General features: G+C 42.3%; 1 protein-coding gene across 1 annotated transcript in view; it reads left to right on the top strand.

Moving 5' to 3' along the window:
• The first annotated feature begins 17,038 nt into the window (after positions 1 to 17,038).
• slc25a36a (solute carrier family 25 member 36a) overlaps positions 17,039 to 25,446 on the top strand; it is a 65,021-nt gene continuing 56,613 nt past the window's right edge. Inside the window, exon 1 of the mRNA XM_068042115.1 lies at positions 17,039 to 17,243. Within this exon, the coding sequence (XP_067898216.1) occupies positions 17,203 to 17,243 (41 nt within the window). The 5' untranslated portion in view covers positions 17,039 to 17,202. The remainder of the gene's footprint in view (positions 17,244 to 25,446) is intronic.

The raw sequence follows: 25,446 nt of genomic DNA, 5'->3' as shown, positions 1-25,446 counted from the left end.
GGCCCATTGAGTCTGTGCCGACCATCAACCACCCATTTATACTAATCCTACATTAATCTCATATTCTCAACCACATCCCCAACTTCCCTCAATTCTCCTACCACCTCTCTGCACTAGGGGCAATTTACAATGGCCAATTTACCTATCAACCTGCAAGTCTTTGGAATGTGGGAGGAAACCAGAGCACCAGGCAGAAACCCACGCAGTCACAGGGAGAACTTGCAAACTCTACACAGGCAGGACCCAGAACCGAACCCAGGTTGATGGAACTGTGATGCTAACCACTGCGCCACTCTGGGGGTTACCTTTAACCAGAAACTGAACTGGACCAGTCATATAAATGCTGTGGCTACAAGAGTAGGGAATTCTGCGGCGAGTAACTCATCTCCTGACTCCCCAGTGCCTGTCCACCATCTACAAGTCACAAGTCATGAGTGTGATGGAATACTCTCCACTTGCCTGGATGGGTGCAGTTCCAACAACACTCAAGAAGCTCAATGCCTTCCTGGACAAAGCAGCCCACTTGATTGACACCCATTCAAAACCTTCAACATCTACTCCCTCCACCACCGACGCACAGTGGCAGCAGTGTGTACCATGTACAAGATGCACTGCAGCAACTTACCAAGGCTCCTTAGACAGCATCTTCCAAACCCGTGACCTCTACCATCTAGAAGGACAAGGGCAGCAAATGCATGGGAACACCACCACCTGCAAGTTCCCCTCCAAGCCACACACCATCCTGACTTGCAATTATATCACCATTCCTTTATTGTCGCTGGGTCAAAATCCTGGAACTCCCTTCCGAACAGCACTGTTGGTGTACCTACACCCCAAGGATTGCAGCGGTTCAAGAAAGCAGCTCATCGCCACCTTCTCAAAGGCAATTAGGGATGGGCAATAAATGCTGGCCTAGCCAGCGATGCCCAATCCCCAGAACGAATACAAAAAAAAGCATCCCATTAATGAATAAAGAGAAAACATGTGCATTACCTTCTCCTGGTTACTTGGTTGAGTAGGCTGCAGGGCAATTTGTGTCTAAGCAACCTGAAGGATTTATGGAAGACTTGTGATTTGGATTGTTGGAGGCTTTCAGTTTCATTTTGGCAGTCTAAAAGAGAACAGGGGAGCTGTGAGCAGCTAAAAGGGTTACTACTGGGGAATGGCCAGGAATACAGTCCAGAGACAACTCTTTCTCTTGAAAAATAATTCCTGTATCAAGTAAAATTCTAATCTCATGAAGTCAAAAGAACTTTGAAGGAGTTGAAAATCTAATGTATGGGAGCTAAAACCCTTGTAACTGTTTATGCCTGAAGAGTGGATGGGACCCAGAGAAAAGAGAAATTGCTACATCCTGTGGAGAAACACTGCATTTGAGAAAGGAAACCTGTGTTTCAGGTGTGGCAGGTTGCTGTTGCCTCCAGTCAAGAATCCCTGCCTCAAGCGTGAGTTATGTAGTTGCTGTGCACTGTGGAGAAGGCTCCTTTGCTAAGAGTGAGTCCTGTTGACTTTTGTGTTTTTGGAAGTTCCTGAACTCTCAAAAAAGTTTCTACTGTTCGACTGCTACTTTAAAAATTTAAATTAACCTGTTGCTACAACCTGTTGCTGAAATATCTGTGTGATGTTTGCTGCAGATGAACTACCTTGAACGCCTACTCACCACAGACTGTTTATCAAACTTGCCTGGAGAGACTTAGAGTGGCATCTGTCTATTTGATTCTGGGACACTGAACTGAAGCAGAAATAACTCACCAGAAGTTACAACCCAGTTATTTTATTTTCTGTAAGAAACTGTTGTAAAGTTAAACCACCCCTTTTCCCTGGTTAACCATTGGTAATTGAATGTATGTTTGTGCATGAGGGTTAGGAAGATTAAGGAGTGATAAAATCTTTTTATACATATAGATTAATCTGACACGGAACACAAAAGTCCGAGTGTATCAAGCCTGTGTCCTCAGTACCTTGCTCGATGGCAGCGAGGCCTGGACAACGTATGTCAGCCAAGAGCGACGTCTCAATTCATTCTATCTTCGCTGCCTCCGGAAAATACTTGGCATCAGGTGGCAGGACCGTATCTCCAACACAGAAGTCCTCGAGGCGGCCAACATCCCCAGCTTATACACACTACTGAGTCAGCGGCGCTTGAGATGGCTTGGCCATGTGAGCCGCATGGAAGATGGCAGGATCCCCAAAGACACATTGTACAGCGAGCTCGCCACTGGTATCAGACCCATCGGCCGTCCATGTCTCCGCTTTAAAGACGTCTGCAAACGCGACATGAAATCCTGTGACATTGATCACAAGTCGTGGGAGTCAGTTGCCAGCGTTCACCAGAGCTGACGGACAGCCATAAAGGCGGGGCTAAAGTGTGGCGAGTCAAAGAGACTTAGCAGTTGGCAGGAAAAAAGACAGAGTCGCAAGGGAAGAGCCAACTGTGTAACAGCCCCGACAATCAAATTTTTCTGCAGCACCTGCGGAAGAGCCTGCCACTCTAGAATTGGCTTTTATAGCCACTCCAGGTGCTGCTCCACACACCACTGACCACTTCCAGGCACTTACCCATTGTCTCTCGAGATAAGGAGGCCAAAGAAGAAGAAATCTCATTATCATTTAAAACTTGGTTTATTAATAAGTAGTTAATTTTGTTTTTGTTTAAAGAAACCTGGTTTGGCATGCTTTATTCTGGGATAAATAAAGTGATTAATTTGGCTATTTTTCCAGTAGGAGGGAAACTTTACTAATATGCTGTGACCTGTGGAGTAGTGGGACTGAATTAACAGTGCATTACTCCTGCCTTGGTCGTAACACTAGTGATTGTGGAACATATTACTTGTTGTTCCTTTTTGCTTGCTCTGGACAAGAGGTTTGGCGGTTTAACACCTGACTCCTTCTCTCTCCAAGGATTGACTATTGGAGCTACTAATTAAATCAGTTATTGCCTCATAAGCTCATGCTGCTTTAACATCTCACACTGAAGAATGCCTGCAGAGTCTCATCGACAGGTTTGCGTCTGCCTGCAATGAATTTGGCCTAACCATCAGCCTCAAGAAAACGAACATCATGGGGCAGGATGTCAGAAATGCTCCATCCATCAATATTGGCGACCACGCTCTGGAAGTGGTTCAAGAGTTCACCTACCTAGGCTCAACTATCACCAGTAACCTGTCTCTAGATGCAGAAATCAACAAGCGCATGGGTAAGGCTTCCACTGCTATGTTCAGACTGGCCAAGAGAGTGTGGGAAAATGGCGCACTGACACGGAACACAAAAGTCCGAGTGTATCAGGCCTGTGTCCTCAGTACCTTGCTCTACGGCAGCGAGGCCTGGACAACGTATGCCAGCCAAGAGCGACGTCTCAATTCATTCCATCTTCGCTGCCTTCGGAGAATACTTGGCATCAGGTGGCAGGACTATATCTCCAACACAGAAGTCCTTGAAGCGGCCAACATCCCCAGCTTATACACACTACTGAGTCAGCGGCGCTTGAGATGGCTTGGCCATGTGAGCCGCATGGAAGATGGCAGGATCCCCAAAGACACATTGTACAGCGAGCTCGCCACTGGTATCAGACCCACCGGCCGTCCATGTCTCCGTTATAAAGACGTCTGCAAACGCGACATGAAATCGTGTGACATTGATCACAAGTCGTGGGAGTCAGTTGCCAGCATTCGCCAGAGCTGGCGGGCAGCCATAAAGACAGGGCTAAATTGTGGCGAGTCGAAGAGACTTAGTAGTTGGCAGGAAAAAAGACAGAGGCGCAAGGGGAGAGCCAACTGTGCAACAGCCCCAACAAACAAATTTCTCTGCAGCACCTGTGGAAGAGCCTGTTACTCCAGAATTGGCCTTTATAGCCACTCCAGGCGCTGCTTCACAAACCACTGACCACCTCCAGGCGCGTATCCATTGTCTCTCGAGATAAGGAGGCCCAAAAGAAAAAGAATGTATGAAGAAACATATTTTCTTCCACTGACATGTAAGATGCCTCCTCGAAACATCTGAAATGACATAATGTGCACCTATTGTTCCAAATTATGGATAGCAGTTTCAATGGCCAAATCATTAACTCTTGGGTAATCTCATCAACCTACCAAGCATTCTTTATCCCAATACTTTCAGCATGGACTGTCCTATGAATGTAATCTTCCTGCCGCAAGATTTAACTTAAAAACAGCGTTTTAATATATATTTTACCAAGACCTTTTTGTTATCAAAATCCTAAGGCATTTACCATATCATAATCATAATCTAGATTTTCAACTGATTGTGTCCTTCTGATTGTTACAAGAAGGTGCTATAAAATGAATTTTAAGGGACTAGATTTACATTTGAATATTAAATTATCATTTTTTTTCTAAAATTAGTTACTAGTTATTTAATCATTTTAATTTACAATAACTCTACATTGCCACTATTGTCCTGACCGCAACATGAGCATACTCCATACTCCAAGTTTTATATTGCATTGTGTTGCTCACTATGTGACTAGTCTGGAGCTCCTGCTACCTAGCTGTTCAGCTCGAACCCACATTTGATAGTTGTCTAACTACAAACTATTGACTATCCTTCTTGGGAAAGGGGAAGCAAGCAAGGTAACTTTGAATTTGAGGTGGCTGCAAAATGACACACCAAGTGATGGAAGATCAGAGCCATATCAACCCCCCTACAGCAGACTCAGTTATCCAATACCTGAAACAGGCAGGTCCACAGTATAATAAAAGCAAAATACTGCAGATGCTGGAAATCTGAAATAAAAACAAGAAATGTTGGAAATACTCTAAAGGTCTGGCAGCATCTGTGGAGAGAGAAGCAGAGTTAACGTTTCAGGACATTGACCCTTTGCAGATGATGGCTTAGCCAGCTTGGCTCACATGGAGGCATAGTCCTGCCACCTTGGACCCAATTTTTCCATATAATCCTGCAAGCCAAAATCCTAATGATTAATGTGGTACTCGTTGAACAAACTCATTTAACAAATCTGCTATTTCCTATTGTCCCCTATAGTCTCGCCTCAAAATACTGTAAAAGAAATCCTGCAATCTCATGTAATAATAGCTGATTTAACTCACTCAATTGCGAAAAATTATTTACCCTATATTCCCAATTTTCTTTGATTTTTGGGGGTTTTTTGGGGTGGGGGTGGTGGGGGAGTGGCAAGGCTATGTCACCATTTTTGAAGTTGTTGATCATTTTTGCTAGTTTCCAGGGCAGACATGTATGGGGGTACAATATATTGGCCTGAGGTGACCCCGCCCCCCACCCCCCCACCCCCCCCCCCAACACCTCTGTCTTTCAGGCTCTTTCAGTAGGGTAATGCCTGTCAACTGCTTGGCTTCTGCCCATTGCAATACAATTTAGATCAGGGACTCAGTGTGAGAGAATGGGGCACAAAACCACATTGACCATGCCATAGCATAGGTCGTCGGTACTTGAACATATTGTGCATCTTTCTTTATTCCTTTTCTTCACTTTTTACTTCAGTTTCTCTTTCGTTGAACTCTGTCTCGGAAATGTATTATATTTGCATTTAGTTTCTTCTCAGCACATTGTTAAAGCAAATTTCCTCTATTCTTACTGTACGCTATTTAATTGGCTAAAACTGTGGCCCAGATTTTGCAGTCAACGGTGAAGCAAGGGCACTCGCTGCTGACCTTGAAGAAAGCTGCCCAGAAACATCTAGTGATCTCTGTGGCATGCTTTTCTCTTTTCCAGATGGCAGTTTAAATCTGGCACCAAGTCCAGGGGATTTCTTGACAGCAGTGATGTCAACAAACAGGTTCGCAGCCAATCACGTTGAGGTGCCCACACACAACCAACCAGGAATTTAAAAGCATTTAATATTCTTCACATTTAATTTAACTTTTCAGATACCAAAATAAATAATTATGATTAGATCAAGATAGAAGTTAAAATAAGGATAAACAATTAAAAAAATTTAAAATATGTTTTTTTTTTCTCATTATAGAAGAATTTGACATTCTACAAATATAACACCAACATTTGGGTGGCACAGTGGTGCAGTGGTTAGCACTGCAGCCTCACAGCTCCAGCAACCTGGGTTCAGTTCTGGGTACTGCCTGTGTGGAGTTTGCAAGTTCTCCCTGTGACTGTGTGGGTTTCTGCCTGGTGCTCTGTTTCCTCCTATAGCCAAAGACTTGCAGGTTGATAGGTAAATTGGCAATTGTAAATTGCCCCTAGTGTAGATAGGAGAATTGTGGGAATATGGGATTAATGTAGCATTAGCATAATATGGGTGGCTGATGGGGTGGCTGATGGTTGGCACAGACTCAGTGGGCCAAAGGGCCTGTGTCAGTGCTGTATCACTCTATGACTCTAACATCAGCTTCTCAGGGTCAGTGAGGGTGGTTAGCAATAATTATGAACTTAGTATGCCATTAAAAACCCAGTTACACCTTATTCAACAAGCTTTAACTCTTCAAGGGTTTTTACAGCAAGACGAACAGCGTAAGAGTGGAAATTCCCATCAATTGAATTGAATTGATTTGCATTGTTTGTAGTCTGGGGGTGACTCAACAACATACCCTCTGAAGCAGTGTAGAATCACTGACAGCAACTTCTGAAATTGTCATATATTATTCTGCATATGTGCAGACTCCAGAATTGCTTCCAGCTTCAGTGAAGTAATGGCAGCAACACTGGCAATTTCACTGTCATTACCACCACAAAATACAGGCCCTTATGCCCATTATATGTGTGTTGTTTTCCTTTGATGTTTCAGTTAATCCTTTTCTTTTCCTTAGTTTGAGTGCTTTTAATTTTGTCAGCTCTTCTTTGGCTGTGTCAGTTTGCTTCACCTTCAGACAATGATGTATTTAAGCATTGTAACCCCCTCCCCCCATTTCATCCAAAGCAATGATGGCTACAAATCACTTCTTCCATTCAGTACTAGAGGTAGAATAGAAAGAACCTGCAATTGTGCAAAATGGCCTCCTTCTATGCCGTAAATGACTCTATGACTCTATTCACCTTCTTGATTATCTGTCAGACTAGTGTATGAAAAAAGCCTGGTGTAAGTGCTGCCTCAAAGCATGGCCTGCTAATATCAACACCTGCCAGTCTGACACAAATCAACCCCAGTTGTTATTATTTGCAATCCTATACCTCAAGTGTTGCTGCATTATTCATACAAGATAAAAGTTTGCGTACTTCCCATTATTCACTGAGGAAGTGGAGAGTTGTAAGGTGGAGGCAGGAGGGGTCAAGAGTCCTTGCCAGTATGATGAATACTGTAGCTGGAATATGTGGTAAAACCACTCTTTTCCTTTTTCACCTGCTTCTGTTCATTGTTACCTAACTATTCTTTAAACAGCAGCAACAACTTGCATTCATATAATGCCTTTATGTAATAAAATGTCCCAAGGTGCTTCACAGGGGTATTATTAAACAAAATATGACACCAAGACACATATGGCGATATCAGGGCAAATGATCAAAAGCTTGGTGAAAGAGGTAGGTTTTAAGGAGTGTCTTAAAGGGGGAAAATGAGTTGGAGAGCTGGCGAGGTTTAGGGAAGGAATGCCAGAGCTTAGGCAGCTGAAGGCGTGGCCACCAATGGTGAAACAATTAAAATCAGAGATGCTCAAGAGGCCAGAATTAGAGGAGTGCAGGTATCTCAGAGGGTTGTGGGGCAGGAGGAGATAACAGAGATAGGGAGGGGCGAGGTCAAGGGATTTGAAATAAGATTAAGCCAAATAGAATTGAATCAAAAGCATGTAATAGGACAATGATTTTTCTTCATAAGTTTATTTTGGGGAGAAGAGAAGAGGTAAAATTTGTAATAAAAACAAGAAATGCTGGAAATACTCAGCAAGTCTGACAGCATCTGTGGAGAGAGAAGCAGAGTTAACATTTCAGGCCAGTGACCCTTCATCAGAACTAGCAAATGTTAGAAATGTAATAGGTTTTAAGCAAGTAAAGCGGGGGTGAGGCAGGAGATAACAAAAGAGGTGTTGATAGGACAAGGTCACAGAAAATAACTGACCAGAAGGTCATGGAGCAAAGGCAAACGGTATGTTAATGGTGTGGTGAAAGACAAAGCATTAGTGCAGGGAGGGTGTTAATTGACAGAAAAATGAACAGCCCTGGCACCAAGCACAAACATGAAAAAAAACAGTGGGTAGGCACAGTAGAAACAAACTAAACAAACTAAAATAAAATAAACAAAGAAAAAAGAAAAAAGAAAAAAGAACTAAAAATAAAATAAAATGCGGGACCCGTCATGCTTTGAAACCATTGAACTCAATGTTCAGTCCGGCAGGCTGTAGTGTGCCTAATCGGTAAATGAGATGCTGTTCCTCGAACTTGCTTTGATGTTCACTGGAACACTGCAGCAATCCCAGGACAGAGATGTGGGCATGAGAGCAGGGTGGGGGTGTTGAAATGGCCAGCAACCGGAAGCTCGGGGTCATGCTTTTGGACTGAGTGGAGGTGTTCTGCAAAGCAGTCACCCAATCTGCGTTTGGTCTCTCCAATTTAGAGACCACATTGTGAGCAGCGAATACAGTATACTACATTGAAAGAAGTACAAGTAAATCACTGCTTCATCTGAAAGGAGTGTTTGGGGCCTTGGATAGTGAGGTAACATTTGTACTCATCGTGCTAAGGGATACAAGTTCTGAGACATACTTAGCAAGTTATTTTCCCAATATTTGGATCCAGTATGAACAGTAAGCACAATCATGTTGCATAGGAATACTATATAGTGTAGATCAAATAAAATGTAAAGCTTACTGTATATTATTGCAAAAATGTACTTTAAATTTAAAATTCTTGCAGAAGACTATGAGCAATTTAGTCTCCAAATCTACTTAATTTCTTGAGTGAGATTAATGACACAGGTAATGCTTCAAAGAATAAACTGAAATTTCTCCATAATCTGATGGCTAACTAAAATAAGCTCCAAAAGAACAGGCAAACATTCTAGTTTAAATTATATGGCCTGGTATTTCTCCAGTCACAGATGCAGGCCAAACATCACTGTTTCTGATTGGTAAAGATCCCACATGTATTTGTTGTGGATGAGCTGCACACTGTCCTAGAGGAAGAATGCATCATCTTGCATCTAGTAGTGAGCTCTATGAGCTTGCTCCTTGCTGGTTGCCCTTTCTCGCCAGTGGGCAGGCCCAGTAAGTACCAAGCTGGCATCATGGATCAGGTCATAGAATCATAGAATGATAGAAAGTTTAAGGCACAGAAAGAGGCCGCTTGGACCACGTGTCTGTGCCGGCCGAAAAAAGATCCACCGATTCTAATCCCACCTTCCAGCATTTGGTCCGTAGCCCTGCAGATTACAGCACTTGAGGTGCATATCGCAGAGTCCTTTTAAATGAGGTGAGGGTCTCTGCCTCAGCTAACCTTTCAGGCAGTGAGTTTAAGACCCCCACCACCCACTGGGTGAAAAAGGTTTTCCTCATCTTGCTTCTGATTTTTCTACCAATCACTTTAAATCTATGCCCCCTTGTCACTGATCTCTCTGCTAAGCTGAATAGACCCTTCACCTCCACTCTATCCAGGCCCCTCAAAATTTTGTACATTTCAATCAGATCTCCCCTCAACCTTCTCTGTTCTAAGGAGAACAACCCCAGCCTATCCAAATTTCCTCATAGCTGCATTTTTCCAGTCCTGGCAACATCGTCGTAAATCTCCTTTATACCCTCTCTAGTGCAATTACATCCTTTCTGTAATGAGGTGACCAGAACTGCATTTAGTACTCAAGTTGTGGCCTAACCAATGAGTTGTACAGTTCCAGCATGAACTCCTTGCTCTTGTATTCTATACTTCGGTTAATAAAGGAAAGGATTCCATATGCCTTCTTAACCACCTTATCGACCTGTCCTGCTACTGTCAGTGATCTGTGGACATTCACTCCAAGGTCCCTTACTTCCTCTACACTTCTCAGTATTTTCCTATTAATCATGTATTCCTTTGCCTTGTTTGACCTCCCCAAATGCATCACCTTACACTTCTCCAAGTTGAATTCCATTTGCCACTTTTCTACCCATCTGACTAGACCAACAATATCTTCATGCAGTCTACAGCTATCCTCCTCGCTGTCTACCACACGGCCAACCTTTGTGTCGTCCGCAAACTTCTTGATCATGCCCCCTACATTTACATCCAAATTGTTAATATACACCACAAAAAGCAGGGGACCCACTACTGAGCCCTGCGAAACGCCACTGGAAACAGCCCTCCAGTCACTAAAACAACCGTCAACAATTACCCTTTGTTTCCTGCCACTGAGTCAGTTTTGTAGCCACCTTGCTGCATTTCCCTGGATCCCATGGGATTTTATTTTTTTTAGCCAGTTTGCCATGTGGGACCTTGTCAAAAGCCTTGCTAAAATCCATGTAGACCACATCAACTGCACTACCCTCATCTATCTTCCTTGTTACTTCTTCAAAAAATTCAATCAAGTTGATCAAACAATATCTTCCCTTAACAAATCCATGCTGACTATCCTTGATTAACCTGTGCCTTTCTAAGTGATAGTTTATTCTATCTCTCAGAATAGATTCCAATAATTTGCCTACTACTGAGGTTAGACTGTCTGGCCTGTGATTGTTCAGTCTGTCCTTCGTTCCCTTTTTAAACAGAGGTACAACGTCAGCAATTCTCCAATCTTCTGGCACCACACCTGTATCCAGTGAGGACTGGAAAATGATAGTCAGTCCCTCTGCTATTTCCTCTCTTGCTTCTTTTAACAGCCTAGGATACATTTCATCTGGCCCTGGTGATTTATCAACTTTCAAGGATGCCAATCCCATTAATACTTCCTATCTGCCTATGTTTATCACATCCAATATTTCACACTCTTCCTTCTTAACTACAATATCTCCATCGTCCCCCTCTTTTGTGAAGACAGATGCAAAGTACTCATTAAGAACCATACCAATATCTTCTGCTCCTATACATAGGTTCCCTTTTTGGTCTTTTATGGGCCCTACTCTCTCTTTAGTTATCTCTTACTCTTAGTGTATTGATATCTATGGGTTCACCTTGATTTTACTTGCCAATATTCTTTCCTGCCCTCTTTTTGTTTTCCTAATGTCCTTCTTGATTTCACCCCTCCACTTTCTATACTCTTCTCGGTTTTCTGTAGTATTGCATTCTCGGTGTCGGACATAAGCTTTCCTTCTCTGCCTTATCTTATCCTGTAGGCTCCTTGACATCCATGGGGCTCTAGATTTGGCCGCCTCATCCCTTTTCTTTGTAGGAACATGTTTACTCTGAATCCCTTGAATCTCCCCTTTGAATGCCTCCCACTGTTCTGACACTGATTTACCTTCAAGTAGCTGTTTCCAGTACACTTTCACTAAATCACTCATCAGTTTAGTAAAATTGGCCTTGCCCCAATTGAGAACTCTAAATCCTGTTCTATCTCTGTCTTTTTCCATAATTATGTTAAAACTAACTGAATTATGATCACAACCACCAAAATGCTCCCCCACTGCCATTCCCTCCACCTGCCCATCTTCATTTCCTAAAACTAAGTCTAAAACTGAGCCCTCTCTTGTTGGACTTGCTACATACTGGGCAAACAAGTTCTCCTGAATGCACCTCAAGAATTCTGCTCCCTCAATTCCTTTCACACTAAAACCATCCCAGTTAATATTGGGGTAATAAAAATCCCCTACTATTACTGCCCTATTGTTCTTGCACCTGTCAGAGATTTGACGACATATCTGCTCTTCTAACTCCCTCGTACTGTTCGGGGTTTATATTACACTCCCAGCAGTGTGGTTGTCCCTTTTTTGTTCCTTATCTCAATCCATATGGCCTCATTTGATGAACCTTCCAACATATCATCCCTCCTCACAGCTGTAATAGTTTCCTTGACCAAAATTTCCACTACCCCTCCTTTATTATCCCCCTCCCTATCGCGTCTGAAAACTCTGGATCCAGGAAGGATGAGCTGCCATTCCTGTCCCTCCTTAAGCCATGTTTCTGTAATAGCTATGATATCATACTGCAACGTGTCTATCTGTGCCCTCAGCTCATCTGCTTTATTTTCTATACTCCTTGCTGTGAAATAGATACCCTTGAGCACTGCCAAACTCTTTTTTCTATTTTTTAATCCTTGTTTCCTCTGTCTTCCAGACTCATCCATTAATTTTACGCCTTCCATTTTAATTTCTGATTTTGCCCCAGCTGAGTCTACCCTCAGGTCTCCATCCCCCTGCCAAACTAATTTAAACCCTCCCCAACAGCACTAGCAAAATGTCCCACAAGAAACTCAGTCCCGGCTCTGTTCAGGTGCAACCTGTCCAGCCTGTACAGGTCCCATCTCCGCAGAGCCGGTCCCAATGTCCCAGCAATCTGAAGCCCTCCCTCCTGCACTATCTTTCCAGCCACGCATTCATCTGTCTTATCTTTCTATTTCTATACTCACTGCGCATGGCACTGGGAGTAATCCAGAGATTACTACGTTTGAGGTCCTGCTTGCTAATTTCTTACCTGGCTCCCTAAATTCTGACTGCAAGACCACATTCCTCTTTCTACTGTTACAACCAACCACTCCAGTCAAAGCCCTCAATCAAAATATACGATTCTGATTGTGGTAGGAGAAACGCACTGTTAATTCAATCCCGTCCCTCCACAGATCACCTACCATATCATTTTAAACTTTCCAAATTAAAGCCAATTCCAGCCAAATTGTACCATCTATTAACCCCCGAATGGGGCTAACCAAACCAGGTGTCTTTAAATCAACAAATTGACTGTTTAATTAGAAAAACTAAATTCTTAAACACTACTAAGACATAAACAACATTTAAAATAGAAAAAAATTAGAGTCCTTGCAAATTTAAAATCCAATGTTGCTTGAAGTCCTCACAGCCGTCCAATGGGGAAAAAAGGTTCTTCAACAGTCTGTAGTCTAATTCCAGCAGTAAATGATGCTTTCATTCTCCAGCGATGACCTCAGTAGATCAACAATTAACAACTTGCAAACACTTTCAATCGAATCAATCTGACTTTAGAGTTTTTGAGGGATAAAAGATTGTCACAGTCTAACTTCCCTTCCTTCAGTTTAAATTATCAGAGATCTCTGTTTTGGCTGGACAGTTTTTTAGAATTTTGAGAGATAATAATAAATAAACAGACTAAATTCTCTTCCTTCATTTGAAATGGGCTGAGAGCCCGTCTTTCAGGTGCTAACACACAGCTGTCAGTCTGTGTCCCCTCTTAAAACAGTCTGTTTGCACTATAAGCCAGTTCAAAATTAAATTGTAACAAATATATCTCTCAATGCTCAGTCCAAGTGGCTGTATCCAAGGCAATGAGAATGCACTCTTTGAATCGCAGTCTCCGAACAGCTGTATCCAAGTCAATGAGAATGCACCTTCTTGGTAACTCCTGAGGCCTGCTTATTCTTAAAGTAGTACTGATCCTTTGCTGTCTTAAAGACATATCACATATTTCCCCCCAAAAATTGACAGGATCATAAGACTACCTATGTCATTGGTTCCGATGTGAATCACGACTGCTGGCTGTTCACCCTCCCCCTTCAGGATGCTCTGCAGTCACTCAGTGACATCCTTGATCCTTGCACCAGGGAGGCAACACACCATCCTGGATTCACGTCTGTAGCCACAGAAACACCTGTCCGTTCCCTTGACTATTGAATCATCTATCACTATGGCTCTTCCAGTCTCCCTGTACCCACTGTGCAGCTGAGCCACCCGTGGTGCCATGGACCTGGCTCTGGCTGTACTCCCCATATGAAGCATCACTTTCCTCAGTATTCAGAACTGAATACCTGTTGGAGAGTGAGATGCACTTAGAGGTCTCCTACACTACCCGCCTGATTCTTTTTGACTGTCTGGTGGTCACCCATTTCCTCTCTCCTTGCATTCTTTTAAGATGTGAGGTGACCACATCTATAAATGTGCTATCCACATAGCTCTCATTCTCATGAATGCACTGCAGTGTCATCAGGTGCCACTCAAGTTCCAAAACCTGGAACTCAAGCAGCTTCAATTAGCGACACTTCCTGCACAAATGGTTCTCCAGGAAATGGGAAGCATCCTGCAGCTCCCACATAGCACAGGAGGCGCACTCTCGAGGTTGAATCAACCCTGCCATTCCTTTATTTATTAGTTGACCCTTTGCTACTGCTTAAAAAAGACCTTACCAATACTACAACAGCTTAGAATGATTAATAAAACCTTACTAGTACTGATAACATAGTCATGCTCAATGTGACCTCATGGACCACTGTACAGAAAGGATAGATGAGAGGGCATGACAGAATATGCAGAGGAGGTTGTCCTTCTGTCCACAGCCCCTCATTTGGTGTGAAAGGGTGGAATATGTAGAACATCTGCAGTGTCCAGACGTAATCTGGTGACACCTATAGTTTCAAATCAAGATTTTCATATACCCAAAATTGGAAATTGGAATTCCAGCTGAAGTACTGAAACAAGGACAGATTGTTCTTAAAAATCTACATGATATTGCATGATTCTGCAGGAAAGGACAGGCACCACAAGACATATAGACTGTCAATATCATTCCATTATACAGAAACACAGGAGTTTGCAGAAATTACAACAACTATAGAGACACTTCTTTCTGTATTGTTGCTGGGAAGGCAATCACATGGTTGATTCTTAAAAGATTGCAAGTACATTTTGCACATGTTTATCCAGAGAGTCGGTTCGGTTTCCATGCTGGTAGTTCAACAATCAACCTGGTCCTTACAGGAAAAGTGTCATGAACAGGGAAAACCTTTTTACATGGTCTTTATAGATTTTATAAAGACTTTTGACCTGGTTTGATCCTTCTGCAATGGTATTTTTGTTCGGTAGGGTATTTAGGGTTACAGAACAAAGTCAGGTAAATGGGGTTAAGATGCAGTTCAGCCATGATTGAATTGAATGACGGACAGGCTTGAGTTGCTGAATGGCCTACTCCTGTTCCTATGTTTCTATATATATATGCTCCAATTTATTAAATCTATAATTCAGTAGATGATAATCAATTTGACAGTTTTGAAATCCATGGTGCTGTCAAACAGCAATGTGTTTTGGCACGAGCACTGTTCGGCATATGTTTCTCCCTTCTGCTTCTTTATGCTCTCTCATTTAGTGCCAAAGTGTAATGCTGCACACAAGATCAGATGGAAAACTTTAATATTGTATTCTTAACAGCAAAAAAGTGAAATCATGATCTCGCTGATAAGAGAATTTGTCTTTGCCAACGATGTAGTGCTTATCACTCATACTGAATTGGAGCTTAAACAACTTAGTAATAGCTTTTCACTAGCTTGCCTAGATTTTGGACCAAGCATCAGTCTCAAGAAGGCAGTGATCTACAGAAGAAATAAAAACAGAAAATGCTGGAACTAATGAAAAGTCATCAAGATGAAATGTTAACTCTGTTTCTCTCTCCACAGATGCTGCCTGACATGCAGAATATTTCCAACATTTTGTGTTTTTATTTCAGATTTTCAGCATCTGCAGTATTTTGCTTTTGTATCTAAAGAAAAAAGGGGTGTTCACCATCAGATACTTTAATAGCTAAAATTATGCCAGAAATTGTGATATCTACTATTGGATAGCTTATTCCTAGATGACAAGCTAAACTCTCTCATTGGAAAGGCAAAAACCATATCTGACCAATTGACTAACCTGTGTGTAATAATAGGAAATTAACATTGAACACCAAGATTCAAATCTACTTAATATGCATTCTGGGCTCATTATTGTATGGTAGCAAGAGCTGAACCACCCACAACAGGCATGAGAGAAGACTAAACTCTTTCCACATCTACTGCGTCAGCCATATTCTAAATATCAAATGGGAAAGGAAAAAGTTCTGGAGTCTGGTATGAAGAAGCTAAGTTGCCAAGTTTAATAACTTGTCTCAAAGACACCCCATCTTGATTATCTTCATTGGGATGGAAGATGGGGGTATTTCAAATGATCTCCTGTATGGAGAATTTGCAAATGCTCCAAGCCCACTGAGCCAACTTAGACTCAGGGTGGAAGATGTTTCAAGATTAATATCATAAGCTGGGAAAGATATGGCTAGCAATGGGCCTCACTGGGGGATCACGCTGCATTCAGGAACCAATGAGGCTTAAGAGAGGTGCCAAAAGATTTTTAAAAAGCAAACAAGAAAGCACATTAGACCTCAAAGTTAATACTTCATAGATTTCATCATATGTAAGAAAAGCAGTTCTCATTAGCTGCTGGTACAAAGACTAGGAGACACAGATTTAAGGTTTTGGGCAAGTGATGCCAGGGGTTGTGAGAAGAACGAGTGGTAATGAACTGGAACTCAAAAGGAAATTGGATGGGCACTTGAGGGAAATAATTCCGCAGGCCTACAGGGATAGAGTGGGAGAGTGGGACTGACTGGATTGCTCTACAGTGAGTAGGCATAGGCCCGAGAGTACAAGTGGCTTTCTTCTGTGCCGTTATGACTCTATTTGCCTTTGTGATTTATGCCTGCATAATCAGCGGCAAGGACTGTTGCTCAAGAATTGTACCCTTCAGCCATTTACAATGTTGCAGCATTGCAAAGTAACCAAGTTGCTTTGGTGCTTATGCCTTCCTCTTTTGAAATGGGCAGTGCCGACAGTTTCAGATCAAGATCAGTTTCCGAAGAAGGGTCACTGACCCGAAACGTTAACTCTGCTTCTCCTTCCACAGATGCTGCCAGACCTGCTGAGTGGTTCCAGCATTTCTTGTTTTTATTTCAGATTTCCAGCATCCGCAGTATTTTGCTTTTAGTTTCAGATCAAGAGTTTCCTATTACACGAACTTTTCTTTTTTTATAAAAAAAAACCAAACGTGGCCCTTTCTACTCGGGACAGCAATCCAAATAACACTCCTACTTTCAGATGCGCTGCCAAGTCCTGGGACATGTTCATTGATACTGATCATGTGGAGAGTGAATGCTGGAGAAATAGAAGGAGCGTGACTGTACTATGTGTGTGTCTCCCAGTGTTATTGGGTAAAAAGGCAGCCAGTAAAATTGTAAAGGAGAGCGTATTGAGATATAACTTGTGCTGTAGATTAGTAATAATAATCAGACCCTCCCTCCCTCCCCTTCAGTGGCGGCTAGCGAGCGCGTCAGGCTGAGTGAGAGAGAGTAGGTAGGTACATCAGCGGGAGAAGCAGCAGGCGGAGGAGGAGAAACCGCATTCGGCCCCGCTCAGGGTAATAATGATTCACAATGAATCAGAGAGACCCTTTGATACATCTGTTTGCTGGCGGGTAGGTAACGCTGGACGTTATTTATTTATTTAATAGGTTATGTGGAGGTGAGTTTATTGAGCGACATGTTTAGTGTTTTGGAGCTTAATTTATTGTTTTATTTTATTTGCGACTTTATTTAGTGTTGTTTTTATTTTCCCCCCCCCGTTACAAAGTGTTATTTATTTTTCTGTATAAAAGGTGCTGTCCCTCTCTGAGCAGAAGTCCGTTTATGCTATATTTACATATCCGTACGGGCTGCGTTGCCAACTGTTTTACCCCGCGCCCCTTCGGCCACCCGCGAGGATTAGCTTTTAATTTTTGAAATTATAACTCTTTGTTTGAAGGGGAGGGGGTTGATGCACTGTCTTCTCCTCCGCGAGATTGCAGCTCTGGGAGAGTAGGCCGCGCCAGTCCGCGGCTCTCTCCTGGCGGCTCTCCCGCGGGGGCGAGCACTCAGCCCGGGCTGCCAGAGGCTGAGTGAGGGCGGTGAGCTGTGGACTGGCTAACTCTTCCATGACACTTCAACGTTGGGAGGAAAAATAAACTTCATTTTAAAATGAAATACCTGTGGTAGCAATGCTGCGTGTCTCTTTCAAAGAATTCTCATAATTTGAGTTGAATCTTTGGTTTCTTTTCCTTGCACTTCATCCATAACCCATTTGGTATAATAGCTCAGGATGGGGGTGAGGGTGAAGTGTTTCTCGTTTTAAAGTAAGGTTCAGTGACAAAACTACATTTTGTTTACTCTTAATTTGCAGTGTTAGCGTGTAAACTGCCCCTGAAGGAGTGAAACTTCAAACATGGTTTCCATAAACTGCAAATTAACCTATGTTTAATTTGAGGTTCCACTGGCAGTCCTGTTATTTCCATCAGTATTTAATGTGGATGGTTAGAATAGTTTATTTGACCTAGCTCTATTATGATGGTTTTGAGTCTAAGCTGTACATATTTGATTTTTCTCTTTTTTTTCTCTCTCTCTCTCTCTCTCTCTCATCCCCTTCACACGTCTCCTCCAAGCTCATCTTGTCCACGAGACCTACCTCCTGCTCCCTCAACCCTATTCCCAATCAACTACTGACCACCCAACTTCCCCTCCTGGTCTCCATGGCTAATCTGCCATCATACCCATCTCCACAAAAAAAAAACAATGCTTGAACCCATAGTCCTTGCAAACTACTGCCCTTTCTCCAACCTTTCCTTTTCTTTCAAGTCCTTGAACACATTGCCATCTCCCAGATCTGTACCTATCTTTTCCTGAACATGTCTGAATCCCTCCAATCAGGGTTCCACCCTGCCACAGTACTGTACCGACTCTTCTCAAAGTCACAAATGACATCCTATATGACCTGAGGATAGCAAACTATCTCTCCTTGTCCTGCTCGACATGCCTGCAGCCTTTGACGTGGTTGACCACACCATCCTTCTGCAACACCTCTCCACTGTCGTCCAGCTGGGTGGGACTGCTCTCGCCTGGTTCCATTCTTTTCTAATCATAACCAGAATATTACTTGCAATGGCTTCTCTTCTTGCTGCCTCACATTACTTCTGGTGTGTCCCAAGGCTCTATCTTTGGCTCACTTCTTTTGCTCACCTACATGCTGCCCCTCAACGACATCATCCGGCAATGTTAGTTTTCACATATACGCTGATGATATCCAGCTCTACCTCACCACTGTCTCTCGACTTATGTGCTGCTGCTAAATTATCAGACGACTGGATGAACAGAAATTTGCTCCAATTAAATACTGGTAAGACTGAAGGATTGTTTTCAGTCCCTGCTCCAAACTCCTTTGCCTAGCTTTCTACCCCATGTCTCTCCCTGCCAATAGTCTGAGATTAAACTAGACTGTTTGCAATCTGGGTATCATATTTTACCCTGAGATGAGTTGCCAACCATACATTTACATCACCACTAAGGCTACCTATTTCCACCTCTGTAACATCGCCTCACTTCACCCCTGCCTCAGTTCATCTGCTGAAACCCTCATCCAATCCTTTACTACCTCTAGGCTTGACTATTCCAATGCACTCCTGTCTGGTCTCCCACAATCTACCAACTGTATACTTGAGGTCATCCAAAACGCTGCTGCCCGTGTCCTAACATATATCAACTCCTGTTCACCTATCACCCCTGTGCTCGCTGACCTGCATTGGCTCCCAATCAAGCAACGTCTTCGGTTTAAATTTCTTATCCTTGTTTTTAAATCTCTCCTTGGCTTTGCCTCTCCCTATCTCTAATCTTTTCCAGCCCTACAGCCCTCTGAGATATCTGTGCTGCTGTAATTCTGGCCTCTTAAGCATCCCTAATTTTAATCGCTATGCCATTGGTCATTGTGCTTTCAGTTGCCAAGGCCCGAAACTCTGGAACTCCCTCCCTACACAACCTCGCTTTGCCCCTTTAAGACACTTCTTAAAACCTACCTTTTTGACCAAGCTTTTGGTTATCTGACCTAATATCTCCTTATGTGGCTCAGTGTCATAATTTGTTTTACATTGCTCCTGTGAAGCGCCTTGGGATGCTTTATTACGTTAAAGGTGCTATGCAAATAAATTGTTGTAGTTATATTGTTCAGTTTGATTTACTATGTTCAGAGGTGGCATGGGGGGGGGGGGTGCAATTTGTATAATGTGCAAATAGTTAGACAATGAGGGGATATTATTTGATTCAATGAGAGAAGGGAGAGCAGAGGATTTGTAGCTCTCTCCTATTAGTTGTAATCCAGAAGACATGCACCAGCCTCTTGCCTTCTCACCTACCTGCCTCCTCATCTAGCAGTCATGGCAAATGGATTTAAATGTTGGCAAATGTGAGGTTATTCACTTTGGATCTAAAAAAGGATAGAACAAGGTGTTTTTTAAAAGGTGAAAAGCTAGAAACAGTGGGCGTCCCAAGGGACTTTTGGATACATATACATGGATCATTAAAATGTCATGAGCAGGTGCAGAGAATATCAAAAAAAGGCTAATGGAATTCTGGCCTTTATATCCAGAGGACTGGAAAACAAGAGGGGGGGAAGTCTTGCTTCAGCTGTGCAAAGTTCTGGTTAAACCTTGCCTGGAGTACTGTGAGCAATTTGATGCCTTGGGAAGGACAAATTGGCCTTTGAGGGAGTGCAGCATAGATTTACTGGAATAATATCTGGACTCCAAGGGTGAGATTACACAAACTAGGGTTTTATTCCCTGGAATTTAGAAGGTTAAGGGGGGAGTTGATCGAAGTTTAAGATATTAAGGGGAACAGATGGGGCAAATAGAAAGTATTTCCACTAGTTGGAGAGTCTAGGACTGGGGCATAGTCTAAAATTGGAGCTGGACCTTTTCAGAAGTGGTATTAGGAATCACTTCCACACGCGCACACAGTGGTAGAGGTTTGGCACTCTACCGCAGACAGCAATTAATGCTAGATTAATTTTTGAATTTAAAACTGAGGTTGATAAATCTTTGTTAACCTGAGGCCTTAAGAGATATGGTGCGAAGGTGGGTATACGGAGTTAGGTCACAGATCAGCCATGATCTCAGTGAATGCTGGAACAAAGTTGAGGGCTAAATGGACTACTCCTGTTTCTATATCCCAATGACTGAGGTTGGGAAGAAGATGGAATTCCGTTCTTACAAATTGTGAGCATTTGACTACTCGGACATTACGCAAGATTTCACTACAGTTAAAGCACAAAAATCTCGTTTTATAATTATCAATTGCTGATCATTCTGTCAGCTATATTTTTATATTATCTATTACAGACATGACTTTTCAAGGTTTATATATTTGCACATTTGGCAACAAATTTAGTAGGCAGTTTTTAAATCTCATTGTTCAGTAAAATATAGGCACCCCAAGCCAAACCTTTGCACGTCGTCCCTTTACTAGTCATAGTGACACCATAGGTAAAGTGCCACAACTGTTTCTTTTATATGGCTTCTGAAAGCTGTGCTGTAAAAGTCATTAGGTATTTATATTAAAAATGTAGACATGAGTAAGTTTTTTTTTTTTTCTCTCGTTTTTTCCCTAAAACTAGTTAAGGCAAATTTCACCCATGCCCCCCTTGTAGAGGAAGCAAGTATTTGGCATAGTACTTGCTGGTTGTAATTCTGCAGTGATGCTGAGTGGAAGGTCATCTTTCTGTTTAGGAGCAGTGCAGGATTAGTGAATGCTGATATTTATCAGATACATAATAAAGATAAGTGGGTTCCCAGCTAATTCCATCAGCAAGGAAAACTTAATGTCTCAGGGGAATATATAGTTGTGTTCAAGATTCAGGGGTGGCTATGGGGTCCTTGTTGACTGCTATAGGTTTCATTTTCCTCCTCCATTCCCCCAGGTGAAGCAATTTCCTCAAGCAGTTGGCCCAGCTGCAGCACCATGCCTGTTCACTATTGCTCTGGTTCTCCTGTGCAGTAATTATGAATGCTAATGTTTCTTCCTGAGCTGATAGTCTAAGCATCTACTGCAGGCTTAAAATTGAAGACAAACCAAAAGAATTGGTGTAAAGAAACAAGAATGAAATTAGTTGTAAGAGACAGGATTACAGTTGGGAGGGAGCATTGTTATTTAGATATTTGTGCTGGAGGAAAGAAGCAATGGTGAACATTAATGCAGTAGTTGAAACAAGCAAAAATGGAGAGAAAATATATGGTGCCAGTTGACAGGAAGTTGAGAATTCTGGTGGATAGGAGGTTTGTAATGTTGACCCTCATCATCTTAGTAAGTAATGGATTTTACTTTTGGATGTGATGGGTAAAGTCACCTTGTATGTAGGTTACCTTATATATGACGATTTATGGTATCTGTCTCTAAACAAAAATCTGCATATCTGTTTTACGGACCTTGAGATTATTGCAAGTAACCAGTTTATTATGTTTTCAATTGTCTGCCAGTCTTCTCACCTCTCCGGAAACAATTTGTTATAACTTGAAAATCTTCAAATGCCAAGTATTCAATTTACATGATTTGTTTTTAGCCCAAAATCCTGCTGCTCTCAAGAATGAGTCATGAGCCACTAGCACTTTTAGCTCCATAAAGAGAAACAAAACCCAAAGCTGTCTGTTACATGGCAAATAGAACTGAATCAGTGGAGTATTTTGAAGTCTTCTGTCATCTTTAACATACAATTTGAGATGCATTCTTGATTCACAAAGTGCATTGTGATCTAACCGCATATAATCCTGCCGAATATTGTCTGTTGTGGCACTAAACCGTCCAAATTTGATGGCGTGAATCCAGAAAAAAAACCTACGTGATACCCGGAACAATTCTTGTAAGAATTTTTTTGCTTGAATAAATTTATATATTTCTGCTTCCTCTCCAGCCTTTCTCTACTTTTTTTTTCAAAAGCACTGACTCCAACTGATGTGCTGTTCTGTCTGGTACCTTGACCCAGTGATATTTCTAACAGATGGTGACTCGTCAGAAAGCTAGTTGACCATTTGGACATCGCAGCGCAGTCTGGTCCTCAAGCTTGCATTGAGCTTCATTGGAACACTGATCGATAACAGACGGAAAGGTCAGAATGGGAGCAAGGTGGGGAATTGAAATGCTTGGTCTGCTACAGTGTTCCAGTAAAGCTCAACATAAGCTTGAGGAACAGCACCTCTTCTTTCAGTTGGGAACTTTACAGCCTTTGGGACTCAACATAGAGTTCAATAATTTTAGATCATAACCTCTGCCTCCATTTTTTTTTAACTGGCTTGTTCACCCCCACGCAGCCATGTTTTGTTTTCTTTGTGTTTGGACAGCTGTATTCGGCCATTTGTACCTCATCCATGCATGCCTTTTGTTTCTTCACTTGGCTTTGTGCTATGAAACCTTTTGTCATTTAATCTCTTCTGCTCTCCACCCTATCACAGAACTTTTTCTTGTTTTTCTTCTCCTCTCCAACCACCCCCCGCCCCCTTCACATGCCTCAAACCTATCACATTTCTAACTTGCCAGTTCTGATGAAGGGTCATAACTTGAAACGTTAACGCTCTTTCTCTCTCCACAGATGCTGCCAGACCCACTGAGTGTTTCCAGCATTTTCTGGTTTTTTTTGCTACTGCTCTTGCCATTATATTAATTGAGATCGGTTTACTTAACATAAGCTGCTGTTCAACCTCAACCATCCTAATCTGGGTGCTTCAGATACTCGCTGAATCATTAAGGGCTATTGTCATGATGTAACTGGAAGTACTCGTGCATGTGTGTGTCTCTTGATCTTGTGGTTCAGGTTCTGAGTATGTGGTGTATTTACTCACTGAGCCCTCTGAAGAGCTGTTCAACAAAATTTTCTCTTTCTTTGGTTACTGTGTTGGGCTGCCCATACTGTGAATCAGTGCCTCTCAAGATGAACAAAGTAGGGAGGGGGAAAATAAAGAACTTGATTACTATTTTGATCCAACCTATACAAGTTTCAGAAGGCTAGAAACAGGAGAAGGCTGTCGATCCCTCAATCCTGTTCCACTGATGCCTTGGCCCCCATTTAGCTACCCTTTATCTATATCTCTTGATATCCTATCTATCAAAAATCCATCAGTCTCTGTCTTAAGTTTCAATTAGCCTGTCATCCACAGCCTTTTTGGGGAAGGGTTTGCCAGATTTCTGCTATCCTTTTTATGTGGAAAAAGACCTTCCTAATTTAAAATATTGGTTTATGACTTTCCCTTCTCTCTCTCAATGGGCGGCGCAGTGGTTAGCACAGCAGCCTCACAGCTCCAGCGACCCGGGTTCAATTCTGGGTACTGCCTGTGTGGAGTTTGCAAGTTCTCCCTTTGTCTGCGTGGGTTTTTTCCAGGTGCTCCGGTTTCCTCCCACAAGCCAAAAGACTTGCAGGTTGGTAGGTAAATTGGCCATTATAAATTGCCCCTAGTATAGGTAGGTGGTAGGGAAATATAGGGACAGGTGGGGATGTGGTAGGAATATGGGATTAGTGTAGGATTGGTATAAATGGGTGGTTGATGGTCGGCACAGACTCGGTGGGCCGAAGGGCCTATTTCAGTGCTGTATCTCTAAACTAAACTAAAACTCAATTGTATTGTTGTCACTATTAGCAAGATGTTCTTAACCATTTGATGTTTCTACTACTGTTCAGAGGTCTCCCATCAGAGTCTTTCACCCTCTACTGTATGTTTTACTGGTAGTACTTCCATTGCATATCTCATCAAAATTACTACTTCCTGTCCTTTTCCAATTTTCCTGTCCTTTTCTAACGATCCGATAACCTGGAATATGTAGCATGCAGACATACCCAGCTTCTAGCCGGGTATTTATATTGGTTACTACATCTTATCCTTTTAAATTGAACTTGTGTTCGCACCCTTTGTTTTATTTCTTCTGCTAGATGCATTTGTCTACAGACCTCTTGCTTGGATGCTTGGCTATCCTCAGGATGATTAGATTAGATTAGATTAGAGATACAGCACTGAAACAGGCCCTTCGGCCCACCGAGTCTGTGCCGACCATCAACCACCCATTTATACTAATCCTACACTAATCTCATATTCCTACCAAACATCCCCACCTGTCCCTATATTTCCCTACCACCTACCTATACTAGTGACAATTTATAATGGCCAATTTACCTACCAACCTGCAAGTCTTTTGGCTTGTGCTGGCCAAATAAACTCCACTTTTCTTGCTTGTATTTGCAATATAAAGCTCAGTTCACCTTTGGCTAACATACATGATTCTTATGTAAAAGCAAAATACTGCGGATGCTGGAAATCTGAAATAAAAACAGAAAGTGCTGGAAAAGCTCAGCAGGTCGAGCAGCATCTGTGGAGAGAGAAGCAGAGTCTATGTTTCAGGTCAGTGACCCTTCTTCAGAACTGGTAGATATAAGAAATGTAAAAGATTTTAAGCAAGTAAAGCAGGGGTGGGGCAAGCATTAACAAAAGAGAAGGTGTTGATAGGACAAGGTCACAGAATAGCTGACTAGTAGGTCATGGAGCAAAGGCAAATAATATGTTTATAATAGTGTGCTGAAAGACAAAGCATTAGTACAGATAGGGTGTTAATGGACTGAAACCTGAACAGCCACAAGCACAAACATGAAAAAAAACAGTGGGTAGGCACAGTAGAAACAAACTGAACAAACCAAAGTAAAATAAACACAAATATAAAAAAAAATAACAAAAAATAAAAGTAAAATGGGGGGGCCCCGTCATGCTCTGAAATTATTGAACTCCATGTTCAATCCGGCAGGCTATAGCGTGCCTAATCGGTAAATGAGATGCTGTTCCTCGAGCT

Source organism: Heterodontus francisci, chromosome 11 (assembly GCF_036365525.1).
Source record: "Heterodontus francisci isolate sHetFra1 chromosome 11, sHetFra1.hap1, whole genome shotgun sequence".
NCBI classification, from domain to species: Eukaryota; Metazoa; Chordata; class Chondrichthyes; order Heterodontiformes; family Heterodontidae; genus Heterodontus; species Heterodontus francisci.
This window is presented reverse-complemented; position numbering and strand designations above follow the sequence as displayed.